Source organism: Rhinolophus sinicus, chromosome 9 (genome assembly GCF_057876585.1).
Source record: "Rhinolophus sinicus isolate RSI-liver-muscle chromosome 9, RSI-T2T, whole genome shotgun sequence".
NCBI lineage: Eukaryota > Metazoa > Chordata > Mammalia > Chiroptera > Rhinolophidae > Rhinolophus > Rhinolophus sinicus.
The window spans coordinates 4,061,744-4,083,181 of record NC_142509.1 but is presented as its reverse complement, the minus strand read 5'-3'; the positions used below and the strand labels follow the sequence as shown (position 1 = coordinate 4,083,181).

At 43.4% G+C, this 21,438-nt stretch overlaps 1 protein-coding gene, 1 long non-coding RNA gene and 1 pseudogene across 2 annotated transcripts in view; 2 read left to right on the top strand and 1 right to left on the bottom strand.

Moving 5' to 3' along the window:
- Nucleotides 1-21,438, top strand: part of CLMP (CXADR like cell adhesion molecule) — a 111,680-nt gene that overhangs the window by 76,092 nt on the left and 14,150 nt on the right. Inside the window, exon 2 of the mRNA XM_074321708.2 lies at nt 13,049-13,206. Within this exon, the coding sequence (XP_074177809.1) occupies nt 13,049-13,206 (158 nt within the window). The remainder of the gene's footprint in view (nt 1-13,048; nt 13,207-21,438) is intronic.
- On the bottom strand, nt 1,058-10,813 carry LOC148757271 (uncharacterized). Its single transcript, XR_016022350.1, has 2 exons — nt 10,217-10,813; nt 1,058-7,402 (listed from the first exon to the last, which is right to left on the bottom strand). It is a non-coding gene; the product is annotated as an uncharacterized LOC148757271 (long non-coding RNA).
- Nucleotides 7,528-10,031, top strand: LOC148757272 (small ribosomal subunit protein uS14 pseudogene; annotated as a pseudogene).

Here is a 21,438-nt window from a genome sequence, read left to right as displayed (position 1 = left end):
TAACTTTACTAACAATTGTCACCCCAATAAATTTTAAGTAAAAAAAATATTTAGGTTTAGAAAGTGACTTAGCATTTGGAATGAGATAGTGGCTTTAAATAGACATGTCAATGAAATAAGTTAGTGACAGGTCTAGTTCTCAGAGAATCTCAGAATCAATGACAGACACTCTTGTCTCATCTGTGCACTGACACAGGCATGCTTGTAAGGGTCTCTAGAAAGGTTTGTGTATGTTTTCCTGCATATGTGAATATGGGTACCTGCATGGAACACGTATTAGCATATTACTGAAGACAGAATTCTGAGGAATAAGTGGTGTGTTGAGTGGCAGATTGATCCAGGTGGACCAGGTCAGTATCCTTCCCCTGACATTTATTAGTGGAGATACCAGGGTAAAACGTTACTCCCAGAAAGTCAAAGCTAAGTGTGTAGGACAGTGACACAGCTGATATGCTGTTTATGTGATTGACCAGTCCGTGAGAATTTGTCAGGGCTAAGGGTCCATGGTCATGCTCTAATCTGTTAAGTGCTGAGGTCAGCTTAGCAACTGGTTTCCTAAGCAGTCAGGGTGCCACTCCCAATCTTTGGAATGCCACCACCTCACTTATAGCTGCTAAAATTTCAACCAAATTGTCAAGGCCCAGGTTACGTACTCTTTCTTTCTATGATCTTCCTCCTCTCAATTCCTGTAGCACTTTCTGACCCTCACATTGATATTGATCACACACTGCCTTGAACTGGTTTATTGGGTGCCTATTTGTTTCTCTATTACTGTGATCTCTTCATAGACAAAAGACAATGTCATTCATCTTTGTATCCCCAGCAGTACCTAATATGGTAACAGGAGTGCCATTCATATTTTTTGAACAGGTGTGCACACCAGGTTACTCTCCTCTGGGTGCCAACTATTTTGTCATTGTTCTGCTTTATAACACCTAGAATGTGAAGCATTGAGGATAGTGTGTTTGTTTAAGGAAACGCTTATTGACAGATCAGTATCCCTGAATAGCCTATGATATATTATAATTTTTAAAAAATTGATACAAACAGATCTGTCAAGATATTAAAACAGTTTTACTGTGATTTCAGATTATCAGTCATAATAAGAGAATATAAAATTTTTATACTTTTCCGCAGACTAATTTTAATTACTAAATTGCACAGAAGGAAATACAATGACCTTCTGTAGGCCTTCCCAACCTTGAGATTCTAGACTACAGATAACCAGAGCATTCAGGATTTTGTAATTCAGGAAGTCACTGGCCTAGATCAAAAACTACATTGCAAGATTGGAAGGACCTTGACAGTTCTTTTGCTGATTCATCAGTCCCTCTAAGCTCTCTGGGACAGTTTTGTTCCTCCCCTCTTTGCCTTTTCTTATGGACTCTCTGCAGACAATATTTCACAGCACCTGAGTAATTGATTCGTTTCACAATGAATTGTGCAATTAAAATAAGGGGTTTTTCGGTATTATACAAAGTAGACATCTAGTTCAGTTGGAAAAAGGTAAAACAGTGACATGAAGTTAATAAAATCATGTATATTTCTATTTCTTTGACAAAGTTCCTTTCGAATGCCTGACCATATTTTCTAATATTTTCATTTATTCTGTGGCTCTTGAAAATTAAGTGCAGAGGGCTTGAAATTTAGCATATAACCACAAATGGCAAAGGGTTTCTCAAGCTTAAATCCAAGGTAGTCTATAATTCTTTGTCAATTACAACCCTTTTTACTAATAATGTAAAGTTAAGAACTGTAGGAAAAGTCAGGCATGCCTAATCCTCTCTAAGTAAATTCTGCCCCCTTGTGGATTAAAACATCCACAGATAAAAAAAAAGCATAGTTGCATGGGCAAGTAAGTTCCTTTTAGTCCTTTGAAAGGGCCGTTCAATAATGTTTAAAAATAATGTTGACAATGGAACAAAGCTAGACTATTAGTATAAATTGTTTAGAGCTGACTGATGGTGATAAATACATTGACCAATAGCAATATACATTTCTGTCTTATACTTTGCATCCTTTTCAACTAGGACAGCTCCTTGAATATAGTAAGCACTCAAAAAACGTTTCCTAGAATACCATAGTTAGGAAGGACATTAAATATTGACTTCAACATCCACATCAAAGAATCAGCTTCACAGCTCTTGACATACTCCCACTTGCATGACTCCAATATTGAAAAATTTACTAAACGACACAGCTAATTCTCCTATCAGACAAAACTATTAGAAAATCTATCAACATATTAAGCCCAGAGTCTGTTCTAAGAATCATATCATTACAGAACTGGAAAAAGGTGTTGGAGATTTCAATCTATCACTTTATGGTTGAAGCTATTATGCCACCTGGACCTAATTCTGCCCTCTGGAACACCCAATAAAGCTATTACTTGTTTTGTAGCCATTTAAATGTTGAAAGGTAACTACCATGCTGCCCCTTAGTCTTCCATCTTCTTAACTTTTCACCTATAGTTGAGTCAACTATTTCTCCCTCATAAGACATGTTTTGTTTTGTTTTAATCCTATTATCTCCTACTCACAACCTTCTGGATGCCAACTTTTATGTCAGTTCTCTCTCAATGTGCAACAACTGAATGCATGCTCTAGATGTACTCTCTTGACTAGTATAGAGTACAGTGAAGTTGCTCCTCTCCATGTTTGGGACATCAGACCTCTTTTAATGCAGCCCAGACTCCATCACCTTTTTCAGCAGCCATTTCACACTACTGGTCACTGTAAATCTTGTAGTCTCCCAGGTTCTCCAGGCTTTTCCCACCCTATGCTTAGTATAGCTATAACTTTTAAATTTCATCATTCTTTTGGTAAGTATCTTGCCAGGATTCCAGCTGGCAAGATACTTCTATATCTTAAGTGTGTCCAGTACGATCAGCTCTGCTACCTATCTCTGTGCTGTCCACATTTAATAAACATTATCTCTGTGTTTCCAATCAGCCAACTTTGAGGCAAAGGCAATAAGCTTTGATGTGGGAAAGAGAATAGAATAAAAATTGAAGGTGAGCTAATGTCCCCACAATGCTACCCTTCAGCCCTGTGGCCTCAGCTGTGTGGTCGGTTTTCATTTTCTCTTCTGTAAAATAGTGGTAATAAACATTAGCTCACTGTGAGCTCATGGGGCTCACAGTGAGATAATGCATTTGAATGAGCTGAGCTAAATAAATGTAAAGTATTACTAAGCGTTAGCTTTCAAATGGTTTGAGGGAGGGCAGAGACTGTTGTCATCTTTGCATTCACAGCACCATACCCGACAGGTGAAGAACGCAATACAATTTTTAATATGGATAAATACATACGAAGTACATACTGAGACATTTTTTCACAAAGGGGAAGGGAGATTATTTTCAATCAGTGTTTAATCTGAACCCTTCAACTCTCTTCTATTCAGTACATGGCTCTTCAGTTGCCCTTTCCTCTCCTACTTTAGCTTTGCTCCCACTCTCCTCCTTTGCTCGGCCTCCTCCCCCACTGCATCCTCCTCTGCCTTTCCCCGTTTCCTTCTTCTGTCTCCCCTTCTCCTCCTCTAAAACCAAGGCACAGACCCAGACGGGGGAGTAGGCTTGTTCCCCTTCCCCACCCGACGCCTGTAGCTCAGCCTCCTACAGGCTTGGTCCTCGCACCCACACCGTTAATTTAAGGGTCTCCAGGAACAAATACTCACCTCCCAGGGGGGAAAATAACAAGACACCACACTAATTCCCAGATGTCTGAAATTCTGCTAATAAATTGCAAGCTTCATTCCTGTAGCTTTAGGCTTTCTCTAAATAGCAAATACAGAGGGTGCCAAAAAAATGTATGCAGTGGGGACAGAGCCAGGAGTGCAGTTTCCAGGCTCTCGGCCTCACGTGGAAAGGTGCTGGCTCGGGTAGTAGATGGCCATCAGCTGTGGCTAGTTGGCCGTCAGCTGTAGTCGGTTAGCCATTAGCCACTGATATAACTGCCGCGGCTGCGCTGGTTGGTGAGTCGAGTGGAGTTGGTCAGTTGGCAGGCAGAAAAGCAGACAGTAGGTTGCACGTCGTGTGAATCCAGCCTCCAGTGAGACTATAGTGGTATGACTCCCCTACCTATGGCTCCGTGGGTGTTCCTTTTTGGCCTCACCACATCCTGCATTCTTATGTGGGGAGCGGGAGCTGAGACCCCTCAGGCTGCCCTGCACGACACATGGCGCAGCGAGCAGGGTGTGATGTCGGCCGAAACTCTCCAGAACGTACTGGAGCAGTTTATACATATAAAAGCTCAGTTTCATAAGCAGGGTATGGTGCCAGCCAAAACCTACTGAAGCATGGTGGAGCGGTTTGTGCATGTGAGAGCCCAGCTTCGGGAGGCCCATGAGGAGTGACATGGGGAACGGGAGGCACTGTCTGCCTGGGAGACTCAAGCCTCCAGATGGCACAATCTTGGCCATAGAAAGTGTCTCCTTCATTTTGGTAATCTGCTGCGGCCTTAGGCTCCGAGGGTTGTGGACATCTTAACACGGAGGCCTCCACCCACTCAGACACCTGGCATGGCAAGCAAGATTCCGACCAGGTAGGAATGGCATCTGACTCTGGACAGGAGGACAGGTGGCCCCCACACAGTGTGTGGTGCCCGGTGGCCACTGTTCTTAGGAGTTGGACCCCCAAGGAGGGATGGGAGGACATGGACGGCTCTCCAGCCAACGTGAAGAGGGCCCTGCAGGCTCTGGCTGAGCGGTTGCCAGAGATGGCGAAGGCTACAGCGGGCCGCGTGGACTGGATGTTCCTCACAGCCTTGAGTCTCAACACGGAAAATGCGCCTAACAAATAGCCCAGGTGCTGGACCAGATGTCCTGGTTGGAAGCGCTGGAAGCCCGGGTCTGCCTGTTAGAACAGGGGCCCCAAGGTGGAGACTCTGAGGCAGAGGCGGAGGAAGCGAGTGGAGACAATGTAGCTCCCAACCCCCAAGCCCGGCCAATCTTGAAGCAAAGGGTAAAATGTGAGCATGCTTTGGGCCCCGGGGGCATTGCTGCCGGCAACCCAACTGTGACTGAGTTCACAACCTATACCCCTTACATTCCCACTGAGTTGCAGGAGCTGGGGAGGCGGTACAGACAGCGCCCTGGAGAGCCAGTCTCGGCTTGGCTATTACGTTTATGGGATGAGGGAGCAGACAGCATTCTCTGCTCCCCAGGTGAGATGGAAAAGCTAGCCTTCGTGACAGTGCATCCGTCCCTGCGACAAAGGTCACAGAACTGCCATAGGTTGGCCCAAAACCAGGGCAACCATTCTCTAATGGAGTGGCTCACAGCTGCGGGACACACAGTGTGGGGACAGGCTGGCGAGCTGCCAGACACTGTGAGTCAATGGCAGTCATATACAGAACTTACTCAAATCATCCGTGAAATGGGTATGAGACATGCTATTTTCAACCCTAATATGCGGGGGCCGGATGACGAGCTTTTTACAGCCAGCATGAGAGATCTGGTTTTGGATACTGCACCTGCGAGTGCTTTTGGATCCTTGGTTGCCATTCTTACACCCTATGTGGGGCGACGGATCCATGAAGTTACAACTGCCATGGCCACCCTAGGGGATGTTGAAAGTTGGAGGCGAAGGAAGTTAAGACAGGAGGTCCACGCAGTTGAGACCTGGAAGCCCAAATCAAAAGTAAAGGAATGAGGTCGCGGGCCTCAGAGAGTAACACGCGCATAGATGTGGCGTGATCTTGTGGCAGCAGGGTTTGATTGGGAAAGAATAGACCGACAACCCAATGCACTCTTGTTGGAACTTTGGAAACAGTTGCATCCGGAACAATTCCGCAGAAGCCTAAAGGAGAAGTCCGGGAAAGCGCGACCCGTGTCCCTCTAGGACTTCATGCGGTCACTTGAGGCCGACTCCTTTCAGCTTGATTAGGGGTGGGGCCAAGCCTCACCCCCACCCCCACCCCCACTCCACCCCATCAGAGGGGACGAGCAGGGACCGGGGGCCCCACGTGGAACTGTCCATACATTGGTCCCCTTCGAATGTACAGAGGGTTTTGGCCCTAGTTGACACTGGCGCAGACTGCAGTCTCGTTTATGGGAACCCAGAACTGTTCCCCGGGCCAGCAGTCTGCATTGATGGCTACGGGGGAATAACTGTGACTGTGACAGCCGTTTCCTTACCACTGGGTATAGGAAGGCTTCCTCCTCGTACCTACAAGGTTTATGTCTCCCCCGTTCCGGAGTATATTCTAGGGGTGGACGTGCTACATGGCCTCAGCTTACAGACGTCGGTAGGAGTGTTCCGTCTCCGGATCCGGGTGGTGAAAGCGGTGACACGCGGGCATGCTCACCACCCTCCTCAAGTGTTGCCACAGCCCTGGCGCGTGGTTACAGTGCGACAGTACTGCCTGCCAGGAGGACAGGAGGAGATTGGTCGTACAATATTGGAATTGGAGAAGGCACATATTGTGAGGCCAATGCACAGTCCCTTTAACTCCCCAGTATGGCCTGTCAAGAAGCCAGATGGGACCTGGCGAATGATTGTGGACTATAGGGAGTTAAATAAGGTGACGCCACCCTTGCATGCTGCAGTGCCTTCAATTCATGATTTAATGGATCGTCTGACTGTCCGCCTGGGAACATATCACTATGTACTGGACTTGGCCAATGCTTTTTTCTCCATTGATATTGCACCCGAGTGTCAAGAGCAGTTTGCTTTTACTTGGGAGGGGCGGAAGTGGACTTTCCAAGTCCTTCCGCAAGGATACTTGCACAGCCCCACTATCTGCCACGGGCTTGTGACCCAGGATTTGGCACAGTGGGATCGCCTGTCCTCTGTGGCCTTGTTTCATTATGTCGATGATATTTTATTAACATCTGATTCTCTTTCAGATTTAGAGCAAGCAGCTCTCTCTCTTCTCTGCCACCTGAAGTCACATGGCTGGGCAGTTAATGAGGAAAAGGTCCAAGGCCCTGGCTTATCCGTCAAGTTTTTGGGTGTTGTGTGGTCAGGTGCCTGTAGGCTAATATGGCACAGGGACCCTCGAGGAAGACGCTTGTCGCGTAGATTGTGAGGCGAGACCCTGTAGGGTTGGAGTGTGGGGACAGAGCCCCAGATAGCAGTTTCCAGGCTCTCGGCCTCACGTGGAAAGGTGCTGTCTCGGGTAGTAGATGGCCGTCGGCTGTGGCTAGTTGGCCGTCAGCTGTAGCCGGTTAGCCAATTGGCCACTGATATAACTGTGGCAGCTGCGCTGGTTGGTGAGTCGAGGAGAGAGTCTGTCGGTTGGCAGAAAAGCGGACAGTAGATTGCACGTCGTGTGAATCCAGCCTCCAGTGAGACTATAATGATATGACTCCCCTACCTATGGCTCCGTGGGTGTTCCTTTTTGGCCTCACCATGTCCTGCGTTCTTATGTGGGGAGCGGGAGCTGAGACCCCACAGGCCGCCCTGCGTGACAATACACATTTTAAGAAAGGAAAAAACTATTAAAATTGTAATATTCAACATACACCGATAACAAAAAAATGAATACAAATCATGTGTATACATTTTTTTTTTTGGCATCCCCTATATATGTTTGTGTTTGAGAAGACATTAAAATGTATCAGTCACTTAGCAGCTCATAGTGACTGTGGTTTTCCTCTTCCAAAAGGGAGCTGCCTAGAGAGATTCTGGAGTTGGGCTGGGTGTGGGTTTAGAAAGGCAACAGGTATACAAGACAAACTTCCCTAGTTCATCATGAGGGAAGCTGTCAAGAGAGGACAGGTGCTGCCATTTGCTCAAGCTGCTCCCTTCACCAAGAATGCTTGTTTCCTTCCCTTACCTCTATGCAGAAAAAGCCTGTCTATCTTTCTAGAACTAGCTCAGTCCCACTTATTCTCAGAGGATCCCTTAACACTCTTGTCAGAAATGATCTTCCATACGATATTATTAATTCTCTTAGGTGTGATAACGATTTGTGGTTGTGGAGAAGAACAGCCTTATTTTTAGGAGGTGCTTGCTGAAACACTTGGAGGCAAAGTGTCATGCTATCTGCAACTTACATTCAACTGGTGCAGCAAAAAAATATACATATGGAGAGAGAGATTAAGCAAATGTGGCCAAATATTAACAGTTATCAAACAAAATGACTTCCAAACTCCTCACAGTTCTGCTTCACCTCCTCGGAATGTTTTCTTATCTTTCAAACAAACTACACTGTGTACACGTGTTAGTAATAATAATTACCATTTTTTGAGTATGTATTATATAGCATGTGCCAGCACCAGACACTTTACATACATCATATATAATTCTTCCAACAATCTTTCACAGTGGATATTTTTATATTCATCTTACAGAGAAGAAAAAGACTCAGAGCAGTCAGGGAATTCCTTGGTCTTTTGGCCACTACTTAAATCTACATCTATCTAACTCCAAAGCTCATACTCTTTCTATTGCATCATGCTGTAGCTTGAATTGCATACAGTATTCCAGAAACAGTCTGGAAAGTAAATGCGACACACATATAACACATATACCCCTACAGAATTTTATATGTATGTTAGTCTAGAAATCAGGAGGCCTTTTGGTAAGTCACTTCTCTCTAAGCCTCAATTTCTTGATCTAAAAATGAGAGAAGTTGATTTTAAAATTTCCAAAGTCCTCTTTATCTTTCTGACAGACATTTGATGATTTTGATTTTCCTGAGGCTTCCTCTAATATTCTATGTACAGTAAAACACAAGAAAATTATCTTCCCATTCTGGTAAGTGAACAGGTCCATTGAGAAAAGTGCAATCACCGAATGGAAGGGTTCCCTGCTGTACATTAAATAGAGTGAATGGCACAGCTCCTGCTCCTGACATCGAACAGTAACTACTATGGCTCTCTAGCTTTGCTCCTTGTAAACTGTGTGTCCATATAGCCTCGTAAACAACAACTCAGTTCTAAAGCACAGCCCCCTTGTTCTCCACCAGTGGCACTGTGGCCTCTCCGAGATGGGGCTCTGGGGAATGCTGGGTGCCTGTGTTGATGATGGCAACACCGGAGAATCCATTCTTTGGAGAGAGCTAAGCATGCAGACTTAGCTGCCAGACCCAGGCAACTTGTGCCCTGTAGGCATTAAATAAGTATTTGAAAAGAATTCTCTGTTAGCGGAATAGAGAAATGCAGCATCCTAGTTTCTATTAAAAGTTACCCGTGGCTTTTTGCTTTGTTGCATCCATGAAAGCAAGATGGGTCACCAGTGGCTCTGTGGGGAGCCATCTGGGAAAATTTGGTTTGTGTTCTTAGTCCAGCCACATCTGCTCAAACCCACATGGTCTGATCTGGAAATTCGGCCTTAATATGTGATGGAAACAGTGTTTCCGTCAGTAAGCCAAGGCTATAGGCTTCATTAAGTTGGACTAAGTGAATTTCCTTGGAAGGGTCATTCAAGACGTCTATCTGACCGCAGAAACAATGCTCTCCTTGTTCAAAAAATTTTTTTTTGAAGACTTCGCTTATGAATGTTTTAATGTGAATGAACTAGTCAATTGGTTATAGAAATCACCTTTTAAAAATTTACTATCATCTTCTCAATGGATTTATCTTCAAAATATATGGCTTATTTTCCCTCAGTTATATGAAGTATTCATGTTGAAAAAAAAGTTACTTCTGTCCCATCTCTTTGAAAGAGGTCTTGAAGGTTCAAAAGAATCTTTAATAAATGCAAATGCCCTTTAGAGAATAAAACCTTAAGCTAAACTTAACTGACTGAAGGCAGTAGTCATCTGAGAAAATGCCCTTCTAGTAGAGAAGAACACTTAGAGGGAAACGCCTATGTTCCATCACCAGGTGCTTTACCTCAGCTCGTTTAATTCCCTCTTTGCAGATGAGAACACTGAGGCTCAGAGTGGGTAATTTTCCCAAGCTCCCAAACGTCTTTTAAGTATCTGAGTTGCATGCAGAAGCCTCCACTTATGGAGAGCCTGTGGCTTCCATACCTGCATTGCGCATGTGCCCATGGAAATGGAGGCGGCCCTCCCCTCTGCCACCTTCCAGCACCTCTCCCCACTGTCAAATGCTGCAAGAGTCCCAAACACCCACCGGAGATTTTTTCCCATATTTGTGGTTCAATTAGCTTTGCGACATAAAATTTAAATCCTCCAGGCTGTAGTTTCCTCATAAGTTAAATCTTGATGATCTCTAAGGTTTTTCCTAATGAAGATGAATATTTCAGTGCCCAGGAAACCCAAGGCTGGCCAGTGGGTACTTGGATTGCCCCTTCCCGTTCACTCACCAGGTGGCAGATCCATGCTGAACGGCCCTGGGAGCATTGCCAAGCCGGGTTATACACAGAGCCCAGGCCCCCGTCTGCTTATGCTACAAAACAGGGGTGTGAGTGGAAAAAAGACAAGAAAAGCTCAGAAGGACCTGAGAAATCTGCAGGGATCCTAGGCAGTGGCCTCTTTGTGTCTGGGGAGCTGGGGTTCAGGAAAGACTAGAGGAGCATGAACTGATTTTGAGGCTACCTGCCTTGGTAATTTGTATTCACTGAGTGGCCCCCTCCCTGCACTGCTGTATATAGTTCTGGATATAGTATAAATAGAACTTGGCGTCCTGGCAAAACACACCACCCACCACTGTTCCTTTCCTTTGGGGACAGCAACCAAACCTGGGCCTTTGATTCCCTCTAGTGGCTCAAATTGGCAAATTTCATAGCTGATGTTTACATTTATTTATTCAATGTATATAGTAAGTGTCTACTGTATGCATCAAATTGTGGTGGGTTCTCTAACTTTGCCAAGGGTGTGGGACACTTGTTTCATTGGAGCATTGTTGTGTCTAGTGGGAAGTGTTCAGGGATCGGAGGCACAACTCCTTGCAAGCTGACTAATTTCCCTGCTGCTCTATAACAGCTTCACGGGACTGAGGGAAGATGGGTTTTATATGGCTTATTTCTGCCACTAACTGAGATGTAAGACACTTGGCTGACTCCTTTATCCCCGGGCCTCAGTTTGCTCCTTGGTAAAATGAGTGCATGGCTTAGATTCAAATCAATTCTTATGAAGCACTTTGCAGTGTGTGAGACCCAGAGCTGGGTGCTATGGGAATGCAGTGGTGAATGGTACTGAATTTTAAGAAGCTTACTGGCTAATGGGAGAACCCCAAAATCCCGGACGCCACATAAACCACAGGGTACGAGCATAGAGCATGAGCTTTGCAGTGAGATCTGGGTGGAGCCCCTGCTCTGTCATTTCCTAGCTATGTGATATTGTGCAAGTTGCTAACCCCCTCTTTACATTTTCTCCATAAATTTAGATAGTTATAGTTTTTGGTTTATATACCACATATCCATGAAATCAAATATATGGTGATGGAAGGAGAACTGACTCTGGGTGGTGAACACACAATGGGATTTATAGATGATGTAATACAGAATTGTACACCTGAAATCTATGTAATTTTACTAACAATTGTCACCCCAATAAATTTAAAAAAATTTTCGATAGTTATACTTTCTTCATAGATTTGCATGCTCAGTCTAGAGCAAAAACCACAAGAAATGCTCACTGAATCATGGCTACTCCCATTGCGATGTCAAATTCTAAACAGAAATAACAAAAACCTTGTTGAGAATGTCCGTAAGGCCTTATAAGGGGCTTCTGTTGTTGGTTCTGAAGACCCCTTCTTGTGCTTAGCATATTTCTCTGGGCTCCTTTCTTTGCCATGGAGCTTGGGAATCCACCTGCTGCTCCTGTTAGGGTGGATGCCTCTGAGGGCTCTAACCTTGCACTTTCAGCCAGTCAGCCCTCTAGTAGAGAATGAACCACAGTTTCCCTGTTCCCTTCTTTGTTTCATTTCCCTGCAGGCAAGAATACAGGCCCTTATCCTTCCCACAGATTTGCTGCTAATCAATTTTGGGAAATGAACAAGCAATAAGAGAGGTAGCTTATATGTTTCTGTTAGTCACGATCCTTGATTTTCAGTGCTTAAAACCCTCCTGAGGTGGCAGTGAGTTCTCTCTCTCTCTGTCTCTCTCTCTCTCTCTCTCTCTCTGAGGACTTCACACAAGCCCTGGCACTTCGGACTGTTTTAACTTGGCAGTTGTATGATTCTGTTACATTGTGAATGGCTTCAACATTCAACATCACTTTTCACGCTGAGCGTCTTTATGACTGTATAAGAAGCTAAAGGAAGATCCAGAGCGCACACACACCTTGAATGCCAGGCACATCATACACCTAGCTCTAGGTGGGGTCTCATCATATCCATGCATCAGTCATTAATACTGTAGATTTAATAGTCAACAAGTCAGAGCCTCAGCCAGGTTCTAAGAGAGAGATGAAAAGTAAGGAGAAAAGGGGAGCTTGGAGTCCAAAGTGGCTGACTGGATACCATTCCTGGAAATAGATGAAAGTTGGAGGTAAAGGAAGCCAAAAGTGGAACTGAATTCCTGTTGGCTAAAGGGATATTGACTCGATAGAGGGACAGGATCCAAATGTGGTAACTCAGCGTTTAGCTTTGGATAGAAAGGGTCGCTTCATAGTTTGAAGCTGTGTAATATGAAACTATAGAGAATGTAAGATAGAAGTCGGGTTATAGGAGAATGTGTGTCCTTCAGGGACACAGAAACTGCCCATAAGAGCCCACTTGTTCCCTGCGGCATCCCTACACTTACTCAGAGGTCTGTGAAGGTCACCTGGTTCTAAGGAGGCTCTAAGGAGTGAACTCCTATCTGGCGCCTTTTCTAGGGAGGTGCTGACCCCTGTCTTCCCTTTTGGTTTCTGTCTCATTGGAAGCATCTGCTAGTAGGGGAGAGAAAGATCAAAAAACACAGTTGTTGTTGGCCTGAATAATTTCATCATTCATTAAAAACCCAATAAGATAGGAAAGCTAGGCATTAGTAAAAGTGTAACTCGGGGGATTTAAGGAAGATATGATGAATTCAGTTGATGGAGGAGCCAGTGTGAGACCCCAGAGCTTCTAGCATTTCTGGTCTAGGATTGTTCCAACACCTTGACACGCTCCTTGCTCACAAGAACATCCAGTAATGATTCGTTGTAGTATTTGCTTCCTACACATTGCCATGCAGTGTTTGTATTATTCATTAGAGGTTTTCCTCTTTTAGTTTCCTACTATGTTGGAACCTTGGGGACTCACACTGAGATCAAGAGAGTGGCAGAGGAAAAGGTCACTTTGCCCTGTCATCACCAACTGGGGCTTCCAGAAAAAGACACCCTGGATATCGAGTGGCTGCTCACCGATAATGAAGGGAACCAAAAAGTGGTAAGTATACACCTGCTAGAGCCCCTCCCCCTCTCCTTCTCAGCTTCCTTCCTTTCCTCAATCCTCCAGTCTTTCTCAGTGGGTTGGAAGGAGCTACAGTTGCTTTTTTTTTATCTGCCTTATATTGAAAAACTCTAGATACAATACTATAAACAAGAAAGGCTATTTGGGCTGTGAGGATAAGAGGGCCTATGTTCTTTGGGCAAGCGGGAAGTACTAGAAAGCCATCTGCCATTTGCCCAAGGAGGGAATCTGCACTATGACTGTCCTTCCTAAGAAGGGGACTAAGATGCAGTAGCTTGATTCTCTAGTCTAGTGGGACAGAACTATACCGACACTAGGAAGACTACTCTTCTCCCTCCTCTAAGACCATTACGACCTGCCTATGTTTGAGCTTTGCACAGTCATGACTTCCAAGCCCTTAAGATTATGTAATATGGTAAACAACATATGATACAGAGGAACAAGTACAGGATGGGGATAAAAATGTTTAACACATATTTAGTTGGCCAGCAAAAGAATTGATACTGATTCTAGAGCTGGAAAATAAAGGAGCTGGCCCTGGGCCTTCAGTGCTCTGGTTGTGTAGGGCCACCATTATGGTCCACTGGTTTTTTACAAGCTTCTGGCCGTGTGAATGAAAGTTGTAGTGTTCTGCTTCTGACCATCCACTTGGACAGCCTTTATCAGAGGATGAGAACTAAGTAACCTGCTGTTACCCTTTCTGCCTTGACTGTATTCAGCCACTGTGCCTCTCCTCAACCTAGGCTTTCCAGCATAACTATTCTCACTCCCTTTATCCATTGACTTATTTCTAAAAATCTTTTTGTTGAAAGTCTTCTGATTTTTTAAAAAAACCCATAACCTAGGGAAGCTGATATTAGACTTTCTTTTTCAGAACTTTACTTCTTTCCCTACTAAAAAGTGAAAAGTTGTCCTTTTCTCTCCTCTGTCTATTTCATAAGATGTTTTTTTCTGGGCAGAAGCTAAGGTTTTCACTAAGAATACATTACAGGATCACTGTTGGAATTTAACGTGCTTAAAAAGCTGCCTACATTGCCTTGTTATTTTGATACTGCTTGTCATTTTGTTCCCATGGCACATCACCCTAAGACGCTCTCTGTTCTCTGTAGAGCAAGGTCACCTTAACCTGAGCTTGTTTTTCCAACAACTTCGTCGTCAGTCCTAGACATGATACTCTCAGTTCTGAGTAAAGTAAATAAGAGAACAATTTCCTCTAATAAAAATCCAAGAATGACTCCATTCATCTAACTTTCACCCAAGTGTTGTCACTTAAACTAAAGAAAAACAGAATTGCTTGGTTATGTAGCCAAGTGAATATAAGGGTTAGAAAGTTAATTGTTGATTAAAGAAGCTGCTGATGTGGCTTCTGATATCACTGTGATAAGCAGTCACAGTTCCCTCCTTATCTTCAGTTAATATTCTAAAGTACGTATTGTCATTTATTCAGCCATTCAGATTACACAAATTTATTTTGCACTTACTAGTATGCCATGCCAGGCTACAATAGTGAAGATATCACAGTCCTTAGCTTCTTGGAGCTTACAGGGAAATGACATTCATTAATTAAAAAATGTTTTTTAAATAAAGAGCAATAAATATTAGCTACATACCACACACAAGTTTGTTTAGCAAATATTATCTCATTTAGCAAATATTAGCTTATTTAACTTAATGCTCATAACCAGGATTTTTAGTCCCCTTTTACAAATAAGGAACTGAGGCATGTGCACATAGACATATAAAGTGAGAAAATTGCTTAAGGTCACCCATTTTGCATTTTGAAATTAGACATTCTGATGTAAGTTCCCGGGCTATTAACTATTCGCTATATTACCTTCATAAATAATTTGAAATTGTAATATGTGCTATGTAGGAAATAAGAAGAAAATTATTCTAGATCTAATTATGCAAAGACCCTGATACTGGAAAAAGCTTGCCAGTATTGGAACTTCTACAAGATTAAGAATCAACTTAGTATAAACCAATGTTACCTCAATAAAAAATCAATTAAAAAATCATTTTAGTTAAATTTAATAAATAGGGATTCCCACTATACACATACTCTATCATGAAGGAGCTAATTGAAGAGATACATATCATGATAGAGACAAGCAGAATGCCGTAGATGAATACAATGGAGGAACCATTGGCCAAGAGTAGTTGGAGGAGGGAAGAGGTCAAGGAGCGCTTCATGTAAGAAGGCACAGCTCATCTGGGTGTTGGTAGGAGGCATTTCCCTGAGGAAATCAGAGTATAGACACAAAGGCTGAAAAATTCTGGGAATTCATATGCAGGTAAAGTGAATTATGTGAGCCTAGGGTGGCCAGATGACTCAGTTGGTTAGAGCACAAGCTCTGAACAACACGGTTGCCGGTTCGATTCCCACATAGGCCAGTGAGCTGCGCCCTCCACAACTAGACTGAAGACAGCAAGCTGCCGCTGAGCTTCCAGAGGGGTGGCTGGGATGGCTCAGTTGGTTAGAGCATGAGCTCATAACAACAAGGTTGCCAGTTCAATTCCCCATCATGAGATGGTGGGCTGTGCCCCCTGCAACTAAAGATTGAAAATGGTGACTGGACTTGGAGCTGAGCTGTGCCCGCCACAACTACATTGAAGGACAACAGCTTGGAGCTGATGGGCCGTGGAGAAACACACTGTTCCCCAATATTCCCCAATAAAAAAAAAAATAATAAAAAAATATATATATGAGCCTGCAGAGGTTCTAGGAACAGAACATGAAAGGTCTTGTGTGCCATACCAGGACGCTTAGAATTTTTCTTATAATGTTATGGAGTTCATGAAGGATGTTAAGAGGGAAAGGGACAGATTTGCATTTTAGAGCAATTACTCTGGCACTGTGTAGCACACTGATTAAAGGGGGACTTGAGTAGAAAGAATATCAGTTAAACAATTTCAGGCTATACAATAAGGGTTTAATACAGTCATGGGGAGGGTTGGTCAAGATGATGGAGTAGGAAATGCTGTGTTTGCCTCATCTCATGACCACATCAGAATTACAACTGAACTACAGAAGAACCATCCTTGAGAAGTACCTGAAGTCAAGCTGCAGATAAGTCCTACAACTAAGAATATACAGAAGAAGCCACCTAGAGATGGTACGAGGAACAGATACATGGAACAGGTAGTTAAAAATCAGGATATCTCGACTGTGAAATTCCCCCCCTGAGGAGCAAGGGGTCCCAGCCCAGGGTTGCAGTGCTGGGAAGAGAAGTCCCTACAACTTCTGGCTGTGAAAACCAGTGAAGATGGTGGCTAATGAGATGGGAGACTGCTGGAGTCTCAGGTGTTCCTCTTAACAGACCCACTCGCTGTGTGGTCCAGTTCTGGGGCAGCTGCTCAGAAGGCTCCAGGGACATACAGGGAGGAACTGAGTTGTCTGGCTTCAGGACGAGGACTGGAGGGGCAGCTTTCTTCCAGACAGCAGAGCTGCCAAAGCCACTGTTCCTTTGCTGAGCCTGCCCCACTCCCAGCATGCAGACAAAGGTGGCTGCCATATCTGAGTTTCCACAAACCTGGCTAAACCATTTGCCTGCTGAGGTCATTCCCTGAAACCCCACCCCACCCAATTTGCAGGCCCACCCAAGCTGCTTCCAGTGGCTTTTCCATATGAATGGCCTGTCTTGGTTCATGCTGAAGATTTTCCTAAAACCTTCACAAACCCCAAACAAGCATTGCATGGCCTAGGTGTGCCCCATACTTCTTGCTGAGCAGCTGCAAACCCAGTACTAGCAGCAGCAGACCTTGGTTCACGACTTGGCCTCTCCCCAGGCACCTACAAGCCCAGCATAGATGGTAGCCATCTGTGGATTGCTTTGTGGCTCATTCCAGGTGGCCCGAGGCATGGCACAGGCTGCTGCTAAACTTGGCCTGTGGTAGGGCCCATCCCAAAAGACCCTGGAACTGACACACCCAGTGGCCAACTTCAGACTGCCAGGAGCACCGCACAGCTGCCTCCTCAGACCACACACCCTAACAACAGACTGGGCAAGCACCGGAGCCCTGCTAAAGTAAATTCTGCACAACAGCTCCTCCACTGTAATCACAGCCAGTCACTACAACCAGTGAGCCCCAGGATCAATCCCTCTCATTGATGTGCAAACAGCAACCAAGGCTCAACTACAATAGGAGGGCACATACAACGCGCACAAGTGACACACCTGGAGCACATGGCTCAGGTGACCAGGGACACTGCGCCACTGTGCCCCACAGCACACCTACTATATAAGGCCACTCTATTAAAACCGGGAGACATAGCAACTCTACCCAATACATAGAAACAAACACAGGGAGACAGCCAAAATGGGGAGACAAAGAAACGTCCCAAATGAAAGAACAGAACAAAGTTCCAGAAAACGAACTAAACAAAATGGAGACAAGCAATCTACCAGATGCAGAATTCAAAATATTGGTTATAAGTATGTACAATAATCTCAGGGAGGACTTCAACAGAGATAGATATAAAAATGGTGTAGAAAACATAAAAAAACACACCAGTCAGAAATGAAGAATATAAAAACTGAAATGAAGAATACATTAAAGGGAATCAAGGGTACATTAGATGACATTAGAAGAAGCAGAGGATAGAATCAGTAATTTGGAAAATAAGGTATCAGAAAATACCCAATCAGAACAGCAAAAAGAACAAAGAATCCAAAAAAATGAAGATAGTTTAAGGGTCTCTGGGCCAGCATCAAGCATACTAATATTCGCATCATAGGGGTACCAGAAGGAGAAGAGAGGAAGCAAGGAATTGAAAACCTATTTGAAGAATAATGACAGAAAACTTCCCTGACCTGGTGAAGGAAATAGACACACAAGCCCAGGTAGTTCAAAGAGTCCCAAACAAGATGAAACCAAAGAGGCCCACATGAAAACACATCATAATTAAAATGCCAAAAGTGAAAGACAGACAATCCTAAAAGCAGTGAGAGAAAAACAGTTACCTACAAGGGAGCTGCAATAAGACTGTCAACTGATTCCTCAACAGAAACTTTGCAAGACAGAAAGGATTGTTACAAAATATTCAAAATGATGAAAAGCAGGGACCTACAACCAAGATTACTCTATCCAGCAAAGCTATAATTTGGAATTGAAGGACAGATAAAGAGCTTCCCAACAAGAAAAAGCTAAAAGACTTCATCACCACCAAACCAGTATTGCAAATGTTAAAGGGACTTGATTAAGAAGAAGGAAAAAAAGGAGGTAAAAAAATATGAATAATAAAATGGCAATAACTACATATCTATCAAGAATTACTTTCAATGTAAATGAATTAAGTACTCCAATAGAAAGACATAAAGTATCTTAATGGATAAGAAAACAACTCTTCCATATGCTGCTTACAAGAGACTCATTTCAGATCGAAAGATGTCGCATCCAGCGCAACACGAGCAGTGAGAGAACGAGAAGGGCTGGCGAAGGGTTAAGAAAGAAACAGAAGTCAAGAGATGTATGCACTAGGGGCCAAGGGTCTCAGAGCCTCAAAGGACTGAGAGCCCCGAATCAGGCCACCTTGTGGCTTTTATTGATGCACACACAGGGAAGTAATATTGTTTTCTCCACAGTCTGTGAATGTTATACATTATACTAGGAAACTGAAACTAATCACCCTTGCCTGCAAGCAGCGGAACCGTAAGTCTCAGGATGTATGTACCTCCTCAAGGGACAAAACCTTTATGCTGAAACTTACTGATATGAATAGATGGAGAACTGTTATCACATCATTGAATCTCTTCCCAAGCAGGTTGTGGGAAGGAATGCAGCCACAAAGGCAGAAGCTCTCCTCAGCCAGGGGAACGTGGGGGTCTATGCCCACCTCTATCAACCCCGTAAGTTCTCCTGATGGCCCCTATGCGATTGTGCCTGGCTTAGGTTGTTCCTCCCTTGAGGAATCTTACCCGTCATTGGCTGACCAGCCATCCTTTGGGGCCAAACAGGGAGACATGAGGTGTAAGCACAAAGGTGAAGCAAAGTCCCTGAAAGGATCCGTCTTACAGACTCTCCTTTCTTTAGGGGTAGGTACGAGGGGACAGATGGGTAGGCTGCTGCATGACAACAGAAAGACACACATATACTAAAAGTAAAGGGATGGAAAAAGATATTTCATGAAAATGGAAACAAACAAAAAAAGCTGAGGTAGCAGTATTTGTACCAGACTATAAAACAAAGGCTATAACAAAAGACAAAGAAGGACCCAGTAATTCCACTTTGGAATATTTACCCAAAGAAACCCAAAACAGTACTTGGAAGGGACATGTGCAAACATATATTCATTGCAGCATTTTTTTTTACAATGGCCGAGATATGAAGGCAGCCTGGGTGTCCATCAGTGGATGAATAGATAAAGAAGAGGTGGTACATATATTTATAGTGGAATGTTAGCCATAAAGAAGAATGAAATCTTGCCATCTGCAACAACGTGAATGGACCTAAAGGATATTATGCAGAGTAGAGTAAGTCAGACAGAGAAAGACAAATGCAATATGATTTCACTTATATGTGGAATCTAAAGAATAAAATAAATGAAAAAACAAAACAGAAATAAACTCACAAATACAGAGAACACTTTCATGGTTGCCAGATGGGAGGGGGGTTGGGGAGTGGGTAAAAATGGGGAGGGATTAAGTAAAAATTGGTACTTACAAGATAGTCATGAGGAAATAAAAGTATAACATAAGGAATATTGTAAGAACTATATATGGCATCAGATAGGTACTAAATCTACCTCATAAGTTACATAAATGTCTAATCACTATGTTGTACACCTGAAACTAATATAAAATTGTATGTCAACTATAACTGAAAAATTAAAAAATTATTTAAAAACCTACAACCATAGTTGGAGTATCAAGAAGGGGCTAATAAAAATCTAGTGGGTAACATTGCCAAAGCTTTTTAATTGTCAGGGTCTTAAAAATGAGTGTGAGGGTGACTGAGAAAGAAAATACAGGAAGGGTTAGAATGGATGTGGTGCTTAAAATAGACTAACCAGTGTCCTAGATCCCAAGTTTAGCTCTGCATTTCAATCTGAACAGAAAAGGTGTTTTGTGTGTGTGTGCTTTTTATCTCTTTTGTCTAGAATGCTCATATATGTGGGGAACATTTAGGGGTGGGTAAGCAGTCTCAGGAACATTTTAATTTCAGCCTAGGTAGGATGGCCACTAGAACTCTAAAGTTTTCCTCCTAGTCCTAGGAATGGAAACAGAATTTCCAAAGTAAGAGTGACCACCTACTCCAACGTTGGTCAGGAACACACAACAGAAACCTTTCCCCTCTATTCTTTAGATGGAGAAATTAGGCCAGAGGTGTTCTAATCCCCATGCCAAACTGCTTGGCAACACCTTCATCCTTTCCCCGTTCTCTTTGGCTTTAAGCAAGAAAAATCCTGATCGAAAACAAAACATCCCTTTGCTACACAGGGCATAGGATGGCAGAGCAACTGCCAGAAAGTTGAGCTGATCCATCTGCTCCATACAAGTCCTAACAAATTGCCCTGCCTCCTCTTGTTAAAAATGCATCTGGAACAGGTCCACCAGGAATGTCATATGATTAACAGCCCCAGAACAGCTGCAATTCATATATTTAACATTTTTGTTTGTTTGCAAAATAATTAAATTTATGTTCATTGTTCTCCCATCACACTTCGATCAATACCTTACTCTCAATACTACATCTCCTAGAACTAAAAACAAAACAAAATAAGAGACACACAGATATCTGAGATTCAATGTATGTCTGAAAATAACTGAGACAAATTGTAAGGCTATAACTGAGCCACAGTCCAAGTCAGAGGTGTATGTGACATTCTCATACTAAATAAGGGTTATTTTAATTATATAAAGATTATTTTGGAGTTGTATAATCTCTGCTTTCCAAAGATGAACTGCTTACATGTGGTTATTTCTTTTTTTCTTCATTAAATGTTAGAACAGGATTTTGGGGAAAGGGGAGAAAAACAATCACGAGGAGAGCCTGTACAGTATATACAGAAGCAACTCTTGATCCTGCTCTTGAGGCCTTCGTAGGTGTTGTTTAAGCAGAAATAAAAGAGGGAAGACATTTCAGGTGAAGACTGCATGATCCAAGACAAAGACACATCAAGAGACACTGTTCAGAATCAAGGGACATTGGGTTTGGGGGCTAGGCTATTCAGAGATGTGAGGGCAGGGGCCAAAGATGAGGTGTGGT